This window comes from Diceros bicornis, chromosome 1, assembly GCF_020826845.1.
Source record: "Diceros bicornis minor isolate mBicDic1 chromosome 1, mDicBic1.mat.cur, whole genome shotgun sequence".
Classification (NCBI taxonomy): domain Eukaryota; kingdom Metazoa; phylum Chordata; class Mammalia; order Perissodactyla; family Rhinocerotidae; genus Diceros; species Diceros bicornis.
Genome location: NC_080740.1, coordinates 67082723 through 67101088, shown reverse-complemented (window position 1 = coordinate 67101088; position 18366 = coordinate 67082723). Strand labels below are relative to the sequence as shown.

The 18366-nt window shown below is 52.8% G+C and overlaps 2 protein-coding genes across 4 annotated transcripts in view; one reads left to right on the top strand and one right to left on the bottom strand.

The window, feature by feature from the left end:
- CSF1R (colony stimulating factor 1 receptor) overlaps positions 1 to 7337 on the top strand; it is a 30267-nt gene extending 22930 nt beyond the window's left edge. The window contains exons 12-21 of the mRNA XM_058543944.1: positions 71 to 175; positions 622 to 732; positions 1417 to 1579; positions 2960 to 3051; positions 3154 to 3251; positions 4287 to 4409; positions 4490 to 4601; positions 5210 to 5309; positions 6212 to 6320; positions 6407 to 7337. Of these exons, the coding sequence (XP_058399927.1) occupies positions 71 to 175; positions 622 to 732; positions 1417 to 1579; positions 2960 to 3051; positions 3154 to 3251; positions 4287 to 4409; positions 4490 to 4601; positions 5210 to 5309; positions 6212 to 6320; positions 6407 to 6568 (1175 nt within the window). The 3' untranslated portion in view covers positions 6569 to 7337. The remainder of the gene's footprint in view (positions 1 to 70; positions 176 to 621; positions 733 to 1416; positions 1580 to 2959; positions 3052 to 3153; positions 3252 to 4286; positions 4410 to 4489; positions 4602 to 5209; positions 5310 to 6211; positions 6321 to 6406) is intronic.
- A 162-nt stretch (positions 7338 to 7499) lies between these two features.
- The window catches only part of HMGXB3 (HMG-box containing 3), a 46183-nt gene continuing 35316 nt past the window's right edge, over positions 7500 to 18366 (bottom strand). For all 3 annotated transcript variants that reach the window (XM_058543914.1, XM_058543931.1, XM_058543923.1), the window contains 5 exons: positions 14170 to 14389; positions 12662 to 12795; positions 11731 to 11847; positions 9946 to 10155; positions 7500 to 8886 (listed from right to left, as the gene is read on the bottom strand). In XM_058543914.1, coding sequence (XP_058399897.1) covers positions 8419 to 8886; positions 9946 to 10155; positions 11731 to 11847; positions 12662 to 12795; positions 14170 to 14389 — 1149 coding nt within the window. In that variant the 3' untranslated portion in view covers positions 7500 to 8418. The remainder of the gene's footprint in view (positions 8887 to 9945; positions 10156 to 11730; positions 11848 to 12661; positions 12796 to 14169; positions 14390 to 18366) is intronic.

Sequence of the window (18366 nt, the reverse complement as noted above, 5' to 3'; positions counted from 1 at the left end):
GGGAGCTGTGGGCCCTTAGAGAAAGGGCCCTTTGGCACCCAGGGCCCTAAGGATCCTGCATGTGCGGCAGGTAAGACCCTCGGAGCTGGCGCCTTTGGGAAGGTGGTAGAGGCCACGGCCTTTGGTCTGGGCAAGGAAGATGCTGTCCTGAAGGTGGCTGTGAAGATGCTGAAGTGTGAGTGAGGCGAGGGGCTTGGGGAATTGGGGGGAGCAGGTGGGAAGTGGTGTATGCTAGAGGAGGGCCTGCCCTGTCGTCACAAGAGGCATCTCTCACATTTTCGGCCTGTCAGAGCCTAGAGAACAGAACCTGGGATTGGGGGCAAAGACTCCTGGATTCCTGGGTGTGGAGGGGCTTCTGACTGAGCCCCAAAGAGGCTGGGGTGCACAGAGGCCACCCTGGGCCATGGTCTGGCCACAGTTTGGCTTCTTGCCCCCGAGGCCAGCTCAGTGAATGTCCATCTCTCCTCTCTCTCTCCCTAACTCCCATCTGTGTGTACACATTTCTCCTCTCCCTCTTTTGGCCTTGAATGGTTTTGGGGCTCTGGGTACCCCCTGCTTGCTCCCCTGGGTGTCTCCTGTCTGTCTGTGTGGCTCTGCGTGTCCTGTGGCCCCATCTCGTAGCCACGGCTCACGCTGACGAGAAGGAGGCCCTCATGTCAGAACTGAAGATCATGAGTCACCTGGGCCAGCACGAGAACATAGTCAACCTTCTGGGAGCCTGCACCCATGGAGGTGAGGGGCCCTGCAAGCATGGGGGTCCATGGTCCTGGGGCCTCTTGGGCATCTGAGGGCCCAGGACCACCTCACTCCCTCTTCCACTGCCCATCTCCTCCGAGAGAAGGAGGATCCCTGTCTCAGCATCCCTTAAATTCCGAGGCCAGACTCCTGCACTGGTCAGAAGCTGCTTATGGATGATGGACAGTTCTGTGAGCTCTGTCAGTGGCTCTCAGACCTCGGCGCACATCGGGGTCACCCGGAGAAGGAGATAAGAGTGCAGATCCCTGGGCCCTGCTGCAGGGAGTCTGACTCTGTGGGTCTGGAGTGAAGCCCCCAAATCTACCTTTTAAGAAGCCCCCACCCAAAGGTGCTTGGACACACCGCAGGGTCCACAGAGGTGCCCCAGGCCTGTTGGGACTCCAAGCCTGCCCCATCCTCTTCTATAGCAGCTTTGACCTATATGGAACTGCCATAGATTTCCTTTGTAGAAAGAATGCTTTGGCTACGATTTTTTTGAAATTCCTTTGTCTTAGACAGATGGGGTCACTGAGGCAATGAAAGCAGAGAAAGCTGCTCACAGTCAGGATTAGAACTTGGGCCTTCTGATTCCAGTCCAGGGTACCTCTGCCCCACCCCATGTTCCTATTCACATGGGGATAGTTAAGGGGTGCGCTCACCCCACTCTCTTCACTACTCTAGGCCCTGTCCTGGTCATCACTGAGTACTGTTGCTATGGCGACCTGCTCAACTTTCTGCGAAGAAAGGCTGAGGCCATGCTGGGACCAAGCCTGAGTCCGGGCCAGGACCTTCAGGCAGGCACCGGCTACAAGAACATCCACCTGGAGAAGAAATACGTCCACAGGTAGTGCCCTGGCAAAGGACAGGAAGGAGGCCAGGACTGGGAGGTGGGGGCCCAGGTCTGTACCCAAAGCCAGCTCAGGGTTGAGTGGTTGGGTGACCCTCACATTCCCATAGGCGCCAGGGGCAATAGAGATCCCAGATTATACAGGCAACTCGTTTTTCTACTATTGTTCCCATCTTCCAACAAATATTTGAGCACCTGCTATGTTCTGGGAGTATTGAGGCAAAGATGGGCAGCTCACAGTCTGGTGGAGACAGGAGTTAATGAAATCCTCACTTTCACCTATGTGAAAGAGCAACCAAGATCCGCTCTGGGGCCCGACCCAGAGATGGGCAGGTCTGGGGGTAATCGCCCTGTTTCTCCCATAGCACGTGCTAGCCGGGGCTGCAGAGAACCCATTCTGCTTAGAAGTAGACAATGTCAGGTCCCCACATTGCCACAGAGAAGTGGGTACAGAATCTGGTGATTGTTGGGTGAGAAGGGGCAAAACAGCATGACTGTGGCCAGGTTCCTGGTTCACTTGTGCCTCAGTTTCCCCAGGCGAGCCATCACGGGGTTGAACCTCTCAGGGTCTTTCCCACTCTGTTTTTCTGTAATGCTGTGATTCCTGGAAGCCACCCAGGCAGATGGACAGAGCCACATGGGGAACCAGAGAAAGGAAGTGGGCAGTTTCGTGTCACACATGAGTCAGGGGCAGAGGCGGAGGGTGGGCTAGAAGTCTGCTCTCTCGACTCCTGGTCCAGTACTCACCTGAGCCACACTGCTCTCCTGGAAGTCTCAGTCTTGGGGCTTGTGTGGTCTCGGAGCCAGGCCACTGGGGGCCGGGACAGGATCAGAACAAGAAGGGTGTACACTGGGCCCCTATCCTAGCCACTGCCAGCTCCCAAGCCTGGGGAGGCAAAAGGGGAAGGACAGCATTTCACTCTATCCAGTGTCCTTGAACATGGGGGCTGGCAGGATCCGCTTCCTCTTTCGATTCTCTGACTCCCGAGAAAGCAGCTCACAGTGGGCCTCCGCAGGCTAGAGACTCAGGCCAGATCAAATCAAAATGAAAACCAAAGTAAAGTATTAGCTTCCATCCTCACATCTGCAGATGGAAAAAGGATTCATGAAGTGGGGCGAGTTCAAGGGCAAATGGCATGTGAACCAATCCTGCCAACGGGATCCCAGGCTACATTAATAGAAGTATAGTTTCTAGAACAAGGGAAGAGATGGTTTTGCCATGGTCAGACCATAAATAAAACACTAGGTTCTCTTTCTGGTTCCTGCTCTTCCCTGCTGAGTGGCTGGGAGAGGCCATGGGGTGGCCGGAGGTCGAGGTCTGAGCTCGGCAGTGCCGTGATGGGGACTGACTAGTCCTCAGCCTTCTCTCCTCTGTAGGGACAGTGGCTTCTCCAGCCAGGGTGTGGACACCTATGTGGAGATGAGGCCTGTCTCCACTTCTTCTTCAAACGACTCCTTCTCTGAGCAAGGTGAGGAGGTACCAGCATGGGAGAGGGGGGAGGGGCTTCTGGGGGCTGGGCAGGGAGGGGCAGGGGTATGAAGGGCTGCCCTGATGCCTCTCCCTGTGCCAGAGCTGGACAAGGAAGACGGGTGGCCGCTGGAGCTGCAGGACCTGCTCCACTTCTCGAGCCAGGTGGCCCAGGGCATGGCCTTCCTTGCTTCTAAGAACGTGAGTCCGGAACTGGGTTCCCCCACGTAGTCACCAGGGAGGCGGGGGGGCAGCTGAACCCCCATGAGGCTAGACGAGTGAGGATGAGAGGGAGGAATGGGGGGGCATGTGAAGGGGCAAGGGAGGAGCCGGACTGCCAGAGAGCCAGTGGGCAGTGGCCCCCCAGCCTCCAGGCTTGTGCCTCAAAGGGCTTCAGGAGTGAGTGGGAGAAAGCTGTGCCTTAGAGTTCCTCCAAGAGGGCACAAGCCCCATCACCCGTTCCCCTGGTGTGCAGCAGGCTGCGAGGAAACCATTTCCAAGAACAGGCTTTATTGCTTCATTTTTAGTCATCAGTGTGAACGAGACGACCGTTGTGTCCCCTCACGAAACACAGAGAGTCATGGGGATAACAGAACCTTTCTCAGAGCTGTGAGGACGTGAGATGACGTGCACAGTACACTCAGCCCAGGAGGAAGGGCCCAGGCTGTGGGAGCTGTGACCATCCTCCTTACAGCATGGACTGGGGAGTCCAGAGTTTGATTGCTGGGTCTGCCACTTGCCATGTGACTTTGAGCAACTATTGAAATTCTCTGAGCCTCAGTTTCTACACCTATAAAAATGGGCACAACCCCAGGATTGTTTGAGAGCAAACATGGTTCCAGTGTGTGCAGATGCTTAGGGAAGGGCCTGGCCCATAGGGCCTTGAAGGTGGCAGTTGCTATTAGTAGTAGTAACCCACGTGGGCCAGAGACTCTCATAGCTCCAGGGTTCTTGTCTTCTGGGCCCCGGGCTGACCGCCTGGCTCGAAGTCGCTCCTCTGCTCAGGGCCAGGGGGCCAGTGATGGTGGTTTCTGAACACTGAATTGTCTGTCCACATTGAATTTTCTCAGATCTGGGTCCTGGTAGAAGGTAGGGACAGGAGTCAGGGTACAGGACCAAAACTGACGCCCACTCCCTCAATGAGGACCCCAGGCCTTCTGGGGCCCTGGCTGCTCCTCCTGCACCTCGGCCCAGGTAGGGAAGAGGCCGAGACTAACTCTGCTTTGCCTCCCTCAGTGCATCCACCGGGACGTGGCGGCCCGAAATGTGCTGCTGACCAGTGGGCGTGTGGCCAAGATTGGGGACTTTGGGCTGGCTAGGGACATCATGAATGACTCCAACTACATCGTCAAGGGCAATGTGAGTGCTGGGAGAGGTGGGCCAGGCTGGGGAGGGGGCGGTGAGCCAGGGTCCAAGGTGACTGGGGTCTGCCGTGCCAGGCCCGCCTGCCCGTGAAGTGGATGGCTCCGGAGAGCATCTTTGACTGCGTCTACACTGTTCAGAGCGACGTCTGGTCCTACGGCATCCTCCTCTGGGAGATCTTCTCACTCGGTGAGCCGCTGGCCCCGTGCAGGCTCAGCCTAGGGCTGACTCGTGTTTGGCTACCCACAGTGGAAGATGCTAGTCAAGGATGATTGGTGCCCAGGGCAGAGCAAGGGCTGGTGGGAGTGAAGGGATGAGCAAGGCATCTTAAAACCTAGCATCGCAGCTCCTGCGTGGGCTGGCAGACCTTCCACGCCGAAAGGCACTCCTTTGGGGCTGTTCCTTCATCTGCCTGCTTGTGCAGTTGCTGCCTTTTAAGATACTCTTTCCCCTTGTCTGAGATGTGCATAGCCTTCAAGACGCAGCTCCCATTTCTGGAGTCCTAGGCACAGGGACTCGAGCTAAGCCTTTCAATGCACTCCTCTAACCACTTATTCCAAAGCCCATGATGGAATTCTCTGTGTGATGAGTCCTGGGTGAAGGCTCTCAACTTCCTAGAAGCCTAAGCCTTTTGCAGCGCCCAGTACACAGTAAGCGCTCGTTAGGAGGAGCTGCTGTTCTCTTATCATGGTCCAGGTGGGACCCTCTGCACCCAGCCTCACCACCGTGTGTCTGGGTATGGGGGAAGGTGAAGTGAGCACTGAGCATGGTCTCTTACATGATCCTGGCCTTTGCAGGGCTGAACCCCTACCCTGGCATCCTGGTGAACAGCAAGTTCTATAAACTGGTGAAGGATGGATACCAAATGGCCCAGCCTGCGTTCGCCCCAAAGAACATGTAAGTGAAGGGCCCGAGGAGGAAGGAGGACACCCCAGGCTTTGGTTGAAGGAGCTGGAACAGCGCTGTGGCCCTAGTCTTTGTCCACAACGTTCCAGGGCCAGGCTTCATCTCCTCCACAGTAGACTAAACAAGCCCCTTCTATGAGTTCAGGGTTCCCACTGGTTTCCCAGGTAGCATGGAGAATAATCTCAGAGAAAAGAGCTCTTAACTGGGGCTGGTTGTAACTCAGATGATGGATTTTTAACTCAGACTGTTGTTATGACCTGAAAGAAGGCTCCTCTCATTCCTTCTGTCCTGGTGATCTGTGGTGTCCGCCAGCCTTTCAATCAGTGTAGCCGCCAGCCAGTGCAGCCTCTCAACCACCTCACTACCGCCGGCCCACCATGAGCTACTCACTGGCTCTCTGCCCTTACCACAGCCTCTCCAGGGCCAGCCGGCCGTGAATTCACCCACTGCCTCTCTCCCCAGCCACTCTCTCGACACAGCCGCTCCCTGTTCCCACTCAGGCGCTCACTGCCGAGATGGATCCACCCAGCCGGCTGACCAGCCCCTCAGCCCCTGCAGCCCTCCTGCCACTTTAGTCTCTTGCTACAGCCAACCAGCTACTCTCCTCTCAGCCCTCCTCTCAAACCCACCTGCAGGCAACAAGAGTGCCCCTTCTGAGTTCTAAGAGCTTGGGCAAGACAGCATCTCTGAGCTGCTTCTCCCCTCAGTTGTCAAAACAGGCACAATGAAAATACCTTTCTCCAAAGGTTACTGGGAAGATCACATGAGATAATGCACACCAAATCTTGTGCTAAGCTCATTCTGACTAGGTTTTGGGATCTCTGCTGGGCAGGACTGTAGCGTGTGTATATGTAATGATCTCCAGACCCAGAGGCAATTCTGTCCTCTCTCAGATACAGCATCATGCAGGCCTGCTGGGCCCTGGAGCCCACCCGCAGACCCACCTTCCAGCAGATCTGCTCCTTCCTTCAGGAGCAGGCCCAAGTGGACAGGAGAGAGCAGGTGAGTGGGGCCAGGCTCAGGGCGGGTGGCCGGCTAAAGCAGGTGGGCTGGGCCTGACCACCCCCTGGCCTCTCCCCCGCTCTCAGGACTACACCAACCTGCCCAGCAGCAGCAGCAGCAGCGGTGGTAGCAGTAGCAGCAGCAGCAGCGAGCCGGAGGAAGAGAGCTCCAGTGAGCACCTTGCCTGCTGTGAGCAGGGGGACATTGCCCAGCCTCTGCTGCAGCCCAACAACTACCAGTTCTGCTGAAGAGGTGACAACAGGGAAGCCCTGCTCTCCCCTCCTCTAAGCTTCAACTCCTCCGTGGATGGGGCACCATGGGGAGAACATACAGACTCTGCCCTTGATCAATTCACTCAACAGCCTGGTCCAGCTTTGAAACTCAGGAACATGGGATCCACGGGAGGTCAGAGAGGACCCCGCTTCCAGGGCTGGGCCATCACTGCCAGTCAGGGGCTGGGGCTGAGGCCCCCTCGCCCACTGTTCTCAATGCTATTGGTCTCACGTTCGCTATGCCAACTGGGAGAACCTCCATCTCACTCTCTTAACTTCGTTCCCACTTTCAGGACCCCCCTTGCCCACTCCCCTCGTGTCTCAATGGAAATGGACAGTCCCTTGGAGCTTCCCTAACATTAAGGAAACAAGGTTCCTTAGGCCTTGGCAGAGTAAGGGACCCTCTCTCACCGAGTGGAGCAGCAAGAACGGACAGATGGTCAGAGGCTGCGTTTGGCTCAGCTCCCTCAGAGAAGAGTGGCTCCTTTGTAAGAATCTCACCGTCTAGTCTGTGCCCTCTAGCCCTCTTCTCTCCACAGCCCCACCCTGCCCTGGATCTCGTACTGCTATAATGAGCCAAGTGGCAGCTAAAGTTCGGAGTGTTCTGCCCAGTCTCCCACCACTCTGAGCTGGAAGGCAGGGCCACACCAAGCAAGCAGCACATACTTCCCCAAGTTGACTCCTCATCACTAACCGTCACGCTGCGGGACGTCTCGGTCAACATTAAACTAACAGTGTTAACACAGCCGGCCTCTGGTTCTTTGTGCCACCTGAGGGCCCGCGGACCCCTGGGGCCTCCTTCCAGTCCTCCCTTGTGTCGAGTGACCAGCTCAGCGCCTCTGGGGCTCAATCACACTCTGCCCCACACACTGAGCATGGAACCGACGCTTGCTTCACCAAAACCAGATAATTTAATAAACTTTATTCTTGTCAGGGGAAGAGGGAGGGGAAAAAACAACCTACTCCACTCCTCTCAATAAATTAAATAACACACGGCCAATTCCCGTGCCCTAAGCAAACCTCAGGCACTCAAGCCAGTCCCGCTGTTTCCTTACAGCCCAGTCTGCTTCCCCTTCACAGAAGGGAGTTTTTCCTACTGCCGCCAGGTTGTCATGCCCACGGGCCACATCCCCTCTGTGGTGAGGGTCCAGGGCCCAGAGAGGATATAGGGTGCAGCAGCAGTGGCCAGGGAAAGGAGGAAGGGATCCTCTTCCTCAAAGCTTGGGGCAGAGAGGATAGTCCTGCAAGACAGCTGTGGCCAACTTCCTCCCTCCTCAGCATCCCCCGGATTTGGGTGCAGGAAGAGCAGGAGGAAAATACATTCCTCCTCTGGGAGAATCGAGACCCCGAAGGGACCCCTAGAGCTAACGAGGAGCCCGAGTCAAAGGCAACAGACTAAAGAACTCATGTAGCTGCAGGGGCTGGAAACAGCGTTCTCCAGGGGTGGGAAGGGATACCTCAGCAGCCCACCTAACGCCAGACGCACCCAAGGACCTCCACCATGACCCGCAGCAGGCCTCATGGAAGCCACCTGCTGCCAGCCTTCCCTCAGCCTCCCTTCCCCTCTGTTGAACACACATGCCCACCAAGTGCTCTCCCAGGGCTAGTAAGGAGTGTCCTGGTGCCTCTCCCGACCCCCAGAAGGCTAAGAACCAAGGCCCCGGGGCCCCACTGTGCTCAGGAAATGGAAGCTCTTTGGTCAGTCCCAGCATCAGAGGCCCTCCCCACAGGTGAACTCTCCCGCTGGTCCCCTGGATGGATATGCCTCGGGTGAGGGCCCCATTATGGCTTGAGAGAGACGGTGCAGTCCCTGTACAAAGCCTGGCTTATTCTGCCGCTGCAGCCACCTCCTCTTCCTCACCCTCCTCCTCTGTCTCCGTCTTGATCTGAGCAACCCCGAGGCGGTAGAGGGTGTCGCGGATGACCACCTCACCAGGCTGGCAGCTCTGCACAATGTCGTGGATCTGCCGGTTGACAATTTCGCGGCTGGTGAGGAAATCCATGAGGCGGTTATAGAGGTAATAGTGGGTGGCATTGTCAAAGGCGATGGGCCGCTGGCGAACGCTGTTCAGTTTGCTGTCTGCAATAGAGGCCAGGATGGCTGAGTAGGGTGCCAACTCAGGGCACAGCGCCAAGGAGTGGTGCCCAGCACTGGGGTCATCGGGACTGGGCTGTGCGCCTGCATGGACGATGCGCCGTGTGGCAGTCTTGGTGACGGGATGCTGGAAGGAGTGCTCAGCCTCCATCATATCCACGGTATAATGCTGGTCCAAGAGTTCTGGGCAGGACACACTCTAGGAGAGAGATAAGCAGCCACTTTGACCTGAGGGAACGACTAAGGTAGAACCTGTGTAGTGCATGAGAGTGAAGGCTGTGGGTCAGCCCACCCTGTTTAAATCCTCACGTCACTCCATATCGCATCTCCTGGGGCAAGTCCCCAATCCTCCTCCTCTGTGCCCTGGTTTCCTCCTGTGAGGATGGGATAGTAAGAGTGGCCACCTCCCAGAGCAGATGCTGGATTACCTTGGCTGATACTATTACCTGGCCCAGTCAATCCAGGCTGGGGCCACAGGGGAGACGGGAGAGGGGAACGTGGCTCCTGTGGAGGCTCCGACGCCTTTCTGCAGTGCCCAGCACAAGCTCACAGAGCCAGTGAGCCCCAGGGAATAAGGAAAAGGTGAGTGATAACAATCATGCCCCCTTCCTCCTATCACCAGTCCTAACATCTCTTCCAGCAAAGGGCATGCTGGCCTCGGAGGGCATGTGCCTCTGGTAAGAACCATTGCCTGGTATGATGTACCAAGACACAAAGACAAAGGCTCTGCCACTAATCTGTTGTGTGACACTGGACAAGTCCATTTCCTTCTCTGGGCCTTACTTTCCCCCTTTAATAAAAGGAGAGGGTTGGATAAGGTGAGTGTTTTCTAAGCTGCTGTGCCTCTAGATCACAATAGGCATGCCAAGCAGTATATTCATGGTTAAATCCAAGACAGGGCTGGTCCAGGTCTTTAATACGTCAGCATGCATGATGTCTCTCAAAGGTGGCAATCTTCTAGACTTATCTAGAAGGCACCCCGTGACCCCAAGATTTGGGATACCTTGGGCACTGCCATGCTGTGGGGAGAGAGAGAGAGAGAGAGAGAGAGAGACACACACACACACACACACACACACACACACACACGCACGAGTAAAAATTTGTGGAGTATATGCTGGTTCCAGAGCATCAAGACAAACTACTGGTGGAGAAACAGGATGCTGGAGATGGTTCCCATGAGGCCTTTACAAAGAACCAGCGTGTGAGATGTGGCTGGCCTGTGGGATTTACTCCAGTTCCTCAGAAGGGAACTCACCACAGGTGGCTCCGTGGGGCTAGAGAAACAGCCCTGATTCCTTCCCCACATCTGGTTGGTCAGCTCTGGGTAGCAGAGGTCAGCACACAAGGCCACTGGTGTGGCCATGTCTACCACGTAGACAGGCGGCCAATGGCGGGAAGAGACAAGCAGATCCACGTGGTCGAGAGCGCTCTCACCCCGCACGAGATACTTGGAGCCACAGACCACCTGGGAGGGAAGACGGGATGGAATGCACAGCACAGGGTTAAGAAGCCCATCTGCAGACAGACTGAGTCAAGTTCTCACTCACTTCTTCCCAGGAAGACCAACAATCAGGTTTCATGACTGAAGCCATGGCCATCCTGCCAGAGCCCATTCTGCTTCTCTCTTACTTCTGCCCCTAAATGAAGTTGCCAGCTCATCCCTACCCTCCGAAGAGTTGGGAGCATCCAGTCCTCAACTGAGGCTGAAAGGCACCCCAGGGCATCTGTTCCAAACCCCACCCATCCAGCGTAGGATGGTGCACTAGATAGGGGGTTCCCAGTCCTGCTGTACAGCACCAGCAGCTAAGTGCTGGTTAAAAACAGAAGTTCCTGGGGTCCACCCCAAACTTAAGGAATTAGCCTCTGGGGGTGGGGTCTAAGCATCTGCATTTCCAGCTGCTCTCCATGAGACCCCAGACGGGAACCCATCCACTGACAGGAACCCCCGACGCCACTCCGTTGCTGGGCAACTCCACGTACACTGAAGAATCCTGCCTCTGCCTCTACCTCCCTATCTTCACATTCACCAGTCCTGGCCGTCACCACCAAGTGAAACCACTCCACGATCACAGCCCTGAGATAGACAGCCCCCATGTCCCTGTGCTGTCAACTGCTTCTCATGAAATGGTCCCTAGTCACATGAACACAACCCCCTGAGCAGGCTCTGACGTGCCCAGAGTAGAGGCATCAAGCTTCTCCCTCAGAGAATTCTCTTTTGACAGTTAGGTTGCCCTACCACTCACATACCTCAGTGAACTGAAGGCTCTGCTGAGCCATCTCTCCCCCATTTAGTACTCGTTCCGGGAGGTTTCTACCCCAGTATCTTTCTGGGCCTACTCGGTCATATAGGACATGACCTTCTCAGAGCTATCCCAGAGCCTACCCTGTCCACATCCTCTACAGACATAGGGAGCGATCTTCCTAAAATCAAAATCAGACCATGTCGCCCCCATTTCCCATTCAAAACAGTCCAATGGGTCCCTTATCATTCTCAGAAGAAAATCGAAACTATAACTCTGGCCTACAAAGCTCTACACAATCTGGCCTCTGGTGACCCCTCCAAACTCCCTCCTCTTGGCTCACTAGGCATCCCCACTCAGGGCTTAGTGGTCACTCTTCCCTCTGCTGGAACATTCCAGCCTTCTCTGGCTGCCCCAGGAAGAACAGGTCCCTCCCCATTACTGTCTCTCTCAGGCCCTTGTGTAGTTCCTTCAGAGCTATCACCACAAGCCATGGTGACCTCATTTCCCCTCTAACACGAGGTCAACTAAGGAAGAATGACATCTGTGGCTCACCTCTGTACCCTTAACAGCTGACACAGGGGCCAGCACATGGTAGGGTGCTTGATAAACACTCACTGATGATGACCCAGGCTCCCTCCCCAGACCAAAGTGAGGCACCTGACCCCTAAGGAGCTACTCCACAGGCTGCCCAGTGACCTAAGTGCCAGCTCCCATAGGTGAGCTGGATCAACCAGACTCTGTGTGGGCAACCTGACACGAACAAATTCACCCCCAGCTCCTCCAAGTTAGCCTCTTACCTGATGGGGGCACACCTTGTAGATTTTACCCCCTGTGAGATGAGGTGGGGGCTGTCTGGCTCTGGCTCCATTCTGCACAGATTCGTAGAGTGCCAACAAGGAGAAGCAGAGCTGGTCCTGGAGCAGAAGGACAAGATTAAAACACAGCAGTAAATGCTAAGGGACCAGCCTGGTGCGCAGCACCGAATGCTCACTTCAATACCCAAAGCAAAGGAATAAACTGTCAAGGCCAGAGGGCACCTTGGAGCCTCACCAGCCAACATCCTCTCGGTACACGTGGGGACCCCAAGGCCCTGAAAGGACCAGGTCACACACAGAACCAGCCACACGGATCAAGCTGCCAGACTCTGAGGCTTCTGTTCTTCCTACCTTTTACAGGGCTGGGAAAGCTTCGAAGAGATGCTAACATTTGAGTCTGAACTTGAAAGACGTATAATATTTTCAACAGCACGTTAGTAGGAAGGAAAGTAAATAATGTATGGATAAAACACACACCCACACACTCTCTATTGATGTTAATAGCGCTCATTTTCTAAGAGCCTGGAGAGGTGATAACTAGACACTGTGCAAAGTGCCTTTCCTACAAAACCTCACGAGGTCGGTATTTTGGTTATTCCCACTTTGCAAATGAGAAAACTGAGGCTCAGAAACGTAAGGCAGCTTATCAAAGGTCACACACACTAAGCAGGAGAACCAGCATTCCTGACCCCCGAGTCTGGTCCCACTGCCTTCCACAGAGGAAGTGGGGAGGGAAAGGCCTCACACAAGCATGTCACGATCTGGCTGCTGAGCCTCTCCCAGGCCTCCCTGACTGCCAGCACCCTCTGCCCAACAGAGGTGCCCAGCGACAAGCGTTCATATCCTTGCCCAGAAAAATGGGCCACCAGCCTGCTCCCAAGTCCCCATCTCCACTGCTGCCCCTGACACTCACCTTGGAGTCTTCTGCCCCAAAGGGGATGCCACATTGCCTCAGCAGCTGCTGCAGCTCCTCCTCACTGTAGGAGCCAATCTTCTCGAGCCTGCAGGTGCCCTCCTGGAGCAGCCTCACCAAAGCACTGCCATTGCCTGCAAGAGACAACGGTGCTGATCGGAGGGCACTGCCGCCAGCCAAGAGAGGACGCAGGCAGTCCCTCACGTGTGAGGATGAGAACAAGGGGCTCAACCTACAGTACAGCAAGCAGTGGAAGCGGGTTCTGCCCGAGCACTGCCCTGGGTGCTGGAGGAGGTGCACTCGAGGCAGGTCTTATGACTTCTGCAGATATTGAAGTTTCTCAGAACTGGCTTCTGCCCTTGAACCATCTAGGGGAGATATCCAGCAGAGTGCCCTTGCAGAGAACCTCCAAATGTGTCAGCTTTCAACCTTTTAAGGTGTTTTAGAACCAAGATTTCAGATGCTTATCACAACTGTAGCAACGAGAGGAGCAGCAGCTCTCATTTAAAAAACACTCACTTCATACCACGTTCTTGAACCTGCCTAATCAACAGAACTATGTGGGGGCCTTAAAAAAAACAACTCCTGGGCCTTGAAGTATCAAACATGAGGTAGGACCTCAGTATCTAGTGTTAGGAAGCACTGTTTGAGAACCAGTGGAATACAACATTCTTAATACTTATAAAATCCATTTAGCAGGTCATATCCAGGGTTTTAAAAATGAAATAAAAAAGAAAATAAAGTATACTGCATTTGGTAAGGAAAAGTACTGTTTTGTGAAAGTTTTGTTTTAGTTACAGATATACACACTTATGCATGCTTATATGAGTATCATGCTGGGTCATGATGCAGAACCTATTTCTTACTGTGAGTTGCAGTTAAAAAACCAAAAGAGTAGAAAGCTATTGCTCTAACTATATTAGCTCACTTAACCTTCACAACCACCTAGGTGGTAACAGTACCATGCCCCCTTTGTAAATGAAGCAACAGAGGCACAGGGCAACCAAGGGATCTGCTGGAGGTCACACAGCTACTAACTGGCACAGCTGGGAGTCAAACCCAAGTTGTCAGAAACCTATGCCCTCAACAGCTAGTCCAGGGCTTCTCAGTGTATATCCATGGAGCATCTGCAAAACCATCTGAAAGACCTGTGGAGAAGGCACACTCCCCAGCCTCCCCTACACTCTTCCGTGAGAATCTCTGGGGTTGGAGCCTTATCATCAGCATTTCTCAGAGAATTCCCACTGTTCAGTGTAGTGCATCCCAGAAGGCTGACAGAGAGACTGGGGGGTCAGGACTATACAATAAGGCCAGCAGCTCTTCACAACTCTGTACGATGACTTTAATCTCTAGGGGATGTCGTCACAGGTTTTCATTATCTTTCCAGAGGGAGCCCTCTAGGTGGGCCTAGCCCCATCTCTGGCATTTGTGCTGTCTTGCCATGGACCATGTTCCAGACTGCTGACTGGGCCCTTCCCTGACCCCAGTCAGCCACCAGGTGGCCTTACCAGGTAGTGGCTGCACATCCAGGTTTTTGTCTTTCTCAGTGTTGACGACCACAGCTCCTCTCATGAGTGGTGGGAAGAAGGGGGCAATAACAGAGGCATCAAACTTGGTGATAGGGATGCTGGCAGGGAAGGCCACCTGCTCAATCACCTCTGTCTCCATCGTGGCCCAAAAGTCCTCCACGTTTACCTCACTAGAGCCCAAGAACTCAGGCCAGGTGAACTAAAAGGTCAGGATAAAAAAGGTCAAACTGTAGGAGCCACAGAATATTAGCAACACAACAGCCTACCTTCTGGATACACTTGGGGCAATCAAGGCTGGGGCGGCGGGGGGAGACTGACAGCCATACAATGATGGGACACCCCCAAATCTGACATCTTTGTACCTAACTGCCTTTGGCCACATTCCTTTCTCCCGAACCACAGCACTCCCTAAGACCTCAACAGTTCCTAAGTCCCTTCTGCATCTACATCTTTATTCATGTCATTTCCCTAAAGGAGAGCCACCCTGAGGACTTGTATGTGCCAGACACGGTCTAATCAACTACTACAATACAAGCCAGGGGGTGTCTGAGGAGAGACTCCGGCAGTAAGGGACAGAACAAGAATACGACAAAGGTCTAGTTCCAAAGCCCAAGTCCTTAATCCCCATACCCAGCTGGCAGGGATCACCAGAATAAAATTTAGTGACGTTCCACCTACTTCCAAGGCCCTGCTGATCCCTCACCTCCTCCAGAAGGTCCTCCCAGATCTTGCCAGCACACAGCTATCTCCTCCACCTCGGGCAGCACTTACTTACCTATTGTCGGCATGTAGCAGTTGAGCTATTTTTCTTCTTGTATGTGCTCTGTGTGGTCCTCAAAGTGTGACCCTGATCCTATTCCCTCCATCAGAGTCATCTGCATTACTTACAGGGCTGATACCTGGGCTGCATCTCAATCTGTATGAACTAAATCCTAAATTTGCGTTTTAAAAAGATTCCCTAGGTGAGTGGTTCTCAAAATGTGGTCCCTGGACCAGCAGCATGAGCATCACATGGCAACTTGATAGAAATGTAAATTCTCGGCCCCGACTCCAGACCTACTGACTCAGAAACCGGGTGGGTGGGGCCCAGCAAGCCCTCTACACTACAAAGTCTGAGAACCACTGTCCAATGTAATTCTTAGGCCCGCGAAGTCTGAGAACCACTGCTCTAGACAAAGGCATCTCCCCTGTCTTACTCTCCTTTGTTCTCTACCCCATAGGGTGCCAGGGCCTGCTGTAAGCGGCACAAATCTCCCATCAGTTTCACAAGGTAGAGCCTTCCCTCCCCACAAGAAACAGGGGGACAGAAATGCCCAGTGAGTGTGCTGTGTGCACAAACTGACATGACTATTGTCATCAGTCCAGAAGGTCCTTGGCTATAAAGTCCCTGAGGGAAGGGGCCAAGCAGACAGTCTCCTCGTGGATGAGTGCATATTTAAGGTTTGTTCAGTGCAGCCTGTTCTAGTTCATAGACTTCAGAATACTCCCTACCCCCTTCTCCTCACATGCACCACACCACTCTGCACATACAAAAGAGAGAAGATAAAGTCCTGGTCTCTAGAAAGAAAATACCCAGTACCACAGAAGGGAAGAGACATGCATACTGAAAGTGAAGGGAATGCTACTCCATTCTGTGAGGAAAGAGCCTTGACTGGGACAAGGCAGGTGGCAGGCAGGACTGGGAGATGTGAGCTCTGCAGGGAGGCAGGCTTCTGCTTATTCTGGGAGCCAAAAAGTCTCTGCAGCCAGATGTGTTTAAAAAAAACCAGAGCTCGGAGTCCCAAGAGGTACTGGTGAGCATGGGAGTGCTTACGAGCTCAGACTCCAGAGTCACACAGCTAGACTGAAGCCAAGTCCCAGCTCCACCCCTTCCTAGCTGGCTGAGCTTGGACAAGCCCCCTGGGCTTCAGCCCCTTCACCGACAGACTCTCACGGGCTTAGGGTAAGAAGTCAGTCATATAGCAAAGCACTGAGTGAACCTGGCATATGTAACAAAATGCTCAATAAGTCACAGCTATATTACTATTAATATTACCACTAGGCAAACAGATGTGAATGAGTCTGGAAATAGCTCCTGGTGAGTTAACACACAAAAGCAAAATTTTTTTACAGTTCATTTTATCTACAAGGAACACTTAGAAGGCTCCAGAAAGCATTATGCTTGTTTTCATATGTCTTATTACGCACCACCATCCTTCAAATGGAAATATTTGACCAACATATGCATTTTTTTTTAATCGGGAAGAAAATAAGGAACATAGATTAAATCCCTAGTATGTTCAGCTGGCCACGCCAAAATACACCGACGCTTTCCTCCAGAGGTCTAGCACTACCCGCCGTGGCGAAGAGGGGGGCTGCACGTCCACCACCTAGAGTCACTTCATGTTCCAGTCCTCTGGGCCACTATGGTCAAGTTCAGAGATGGAAAGCCCACGGCTCACCGCGACTACTAGCATACTCACGGGCACTCCATACCTATGCATGCCAACCAGACCTCTCAGCATGATCACTGGAAAGAGTTAATCAATCTGTGGGATTTTTTTTTAAAACCCTGTAGGGTTTTAAAAGGAAGATTCTCTATTGTTCTCAGTTTGCTAAAAGTTTTATCATAAATGGGTGTTGAATAATAATGAAAGACTTTTTTACATCTAATGAAATAATTATATGGGTTTTCTCGTTTAAAACTGTTAAGTAGTGAAACTGTTACGTAGTTTAAAACTGTCAAGTACTAACTGTTACATTAGTATATATATTTTTTTTTTGTGAGGAAGATCAGCTCTGAGCTAACATCCATGCCAATCCTCCTTTTTTTTTTTTGCTGAGGAAGACTGGCCCTAGGCTAACATCTGTGCCCATCTTCCTCCACTTTATATGGGACGCTGCCACAGCATGGCTTGACAAGTGGTGCATCGGTGCGAGCCCGGGATCTGAACCCGGGCCGCCAGCAGCGGAGCGTGTGCACTTAACCACTACACCACAGGGCCAGCCCCCATTAGTATATTTTCTAATGTTGAAACAATCTTGCTTTCCTGGGATAAACTTGGTCATAATGCATTGCTTTCTTTATTGTTAGATCTGATTTGCTATTATCTCATTCAGGACTTTGGCATCTATATTCATGAGTTTAGTTTTGTTTTCTGGTTTTGTTTTCAAGGTTACATGGCCTTATACAATGAGCTGGGGAAGTATATCGGCTTCTGCTATGACTGGAATCATATATTTCTCGAATATTTGTTAGAAGTAACGTATAAGCCATCTGAGTTTGGTGTATCTTTGTGTGAACATTTTTTAGTTAAGAACCTAAGTCAGGGGCCGGCCCAGTGGCGCAAGCGATTAAGCGCACATGCTCCGCTGCGGCGGCCTGGGGTTCACCGGTTCAGATCCCGGGCACGCACTGACGCACTGCTTGACAAGCCATGCTGTGGCGGCGTCCCATATGAAGTGGAGGAAGATGGGCACGATGCTAGCCCAGGGCCAGTCTTCCTCAGTATAAAAAAAGAGGAGGATTGGCAGATGTTAGCTCAGGGTTGATCTCACACACACAAAAAAAAAGAACCTAAAACAGATCAGGTCACTCTTTTCCTCAAACCCCTTCAGTGGCTCTCCATGTCAATCAGTGTAAGTCCTTACAATGGCGCATGTGATCCTATGCGAGTCTGGCCCCCTGGAGCCTCCTGAACCTCACGTATCCTACCTCTCTCTCCACTGCTCACATACTCCAGCCACACTAGCCTCCTTCCTGTTCCTCAACCGCACCCAGCAAGCCCACCTCAGACTCTTCTTCCCACTCCCTCAGCCTGGAATGTTCTTCGCCTGAGAGCTACATGGGCTTCAGATCTCTACTCAAATACCACATATCAAAGAGACCTTCCCCAACTACCCTCTATAAAATAGGAACTCCCCTTCTCCACTGCACTGCTTTCTTCTCCTTACCCTGCTTTACTGTTACTATGCTACTTTTAATTAATATGTATTATATATTATTATATTAATATAATATACACAATTATTAACAATGTTTGTTTCCTTTCTGTCTCCTCAAACCAGAATGGGACCTCCATGAGCACAAAAACTTTGTGGGGTTTTTTACTGCCATTTCCCAAGTGTCTAAAAAGTGTACCTAGTTCATGTTTAATAAATTTGTTGAACAAGTAGCAAATGCCTCTATTTCCATCT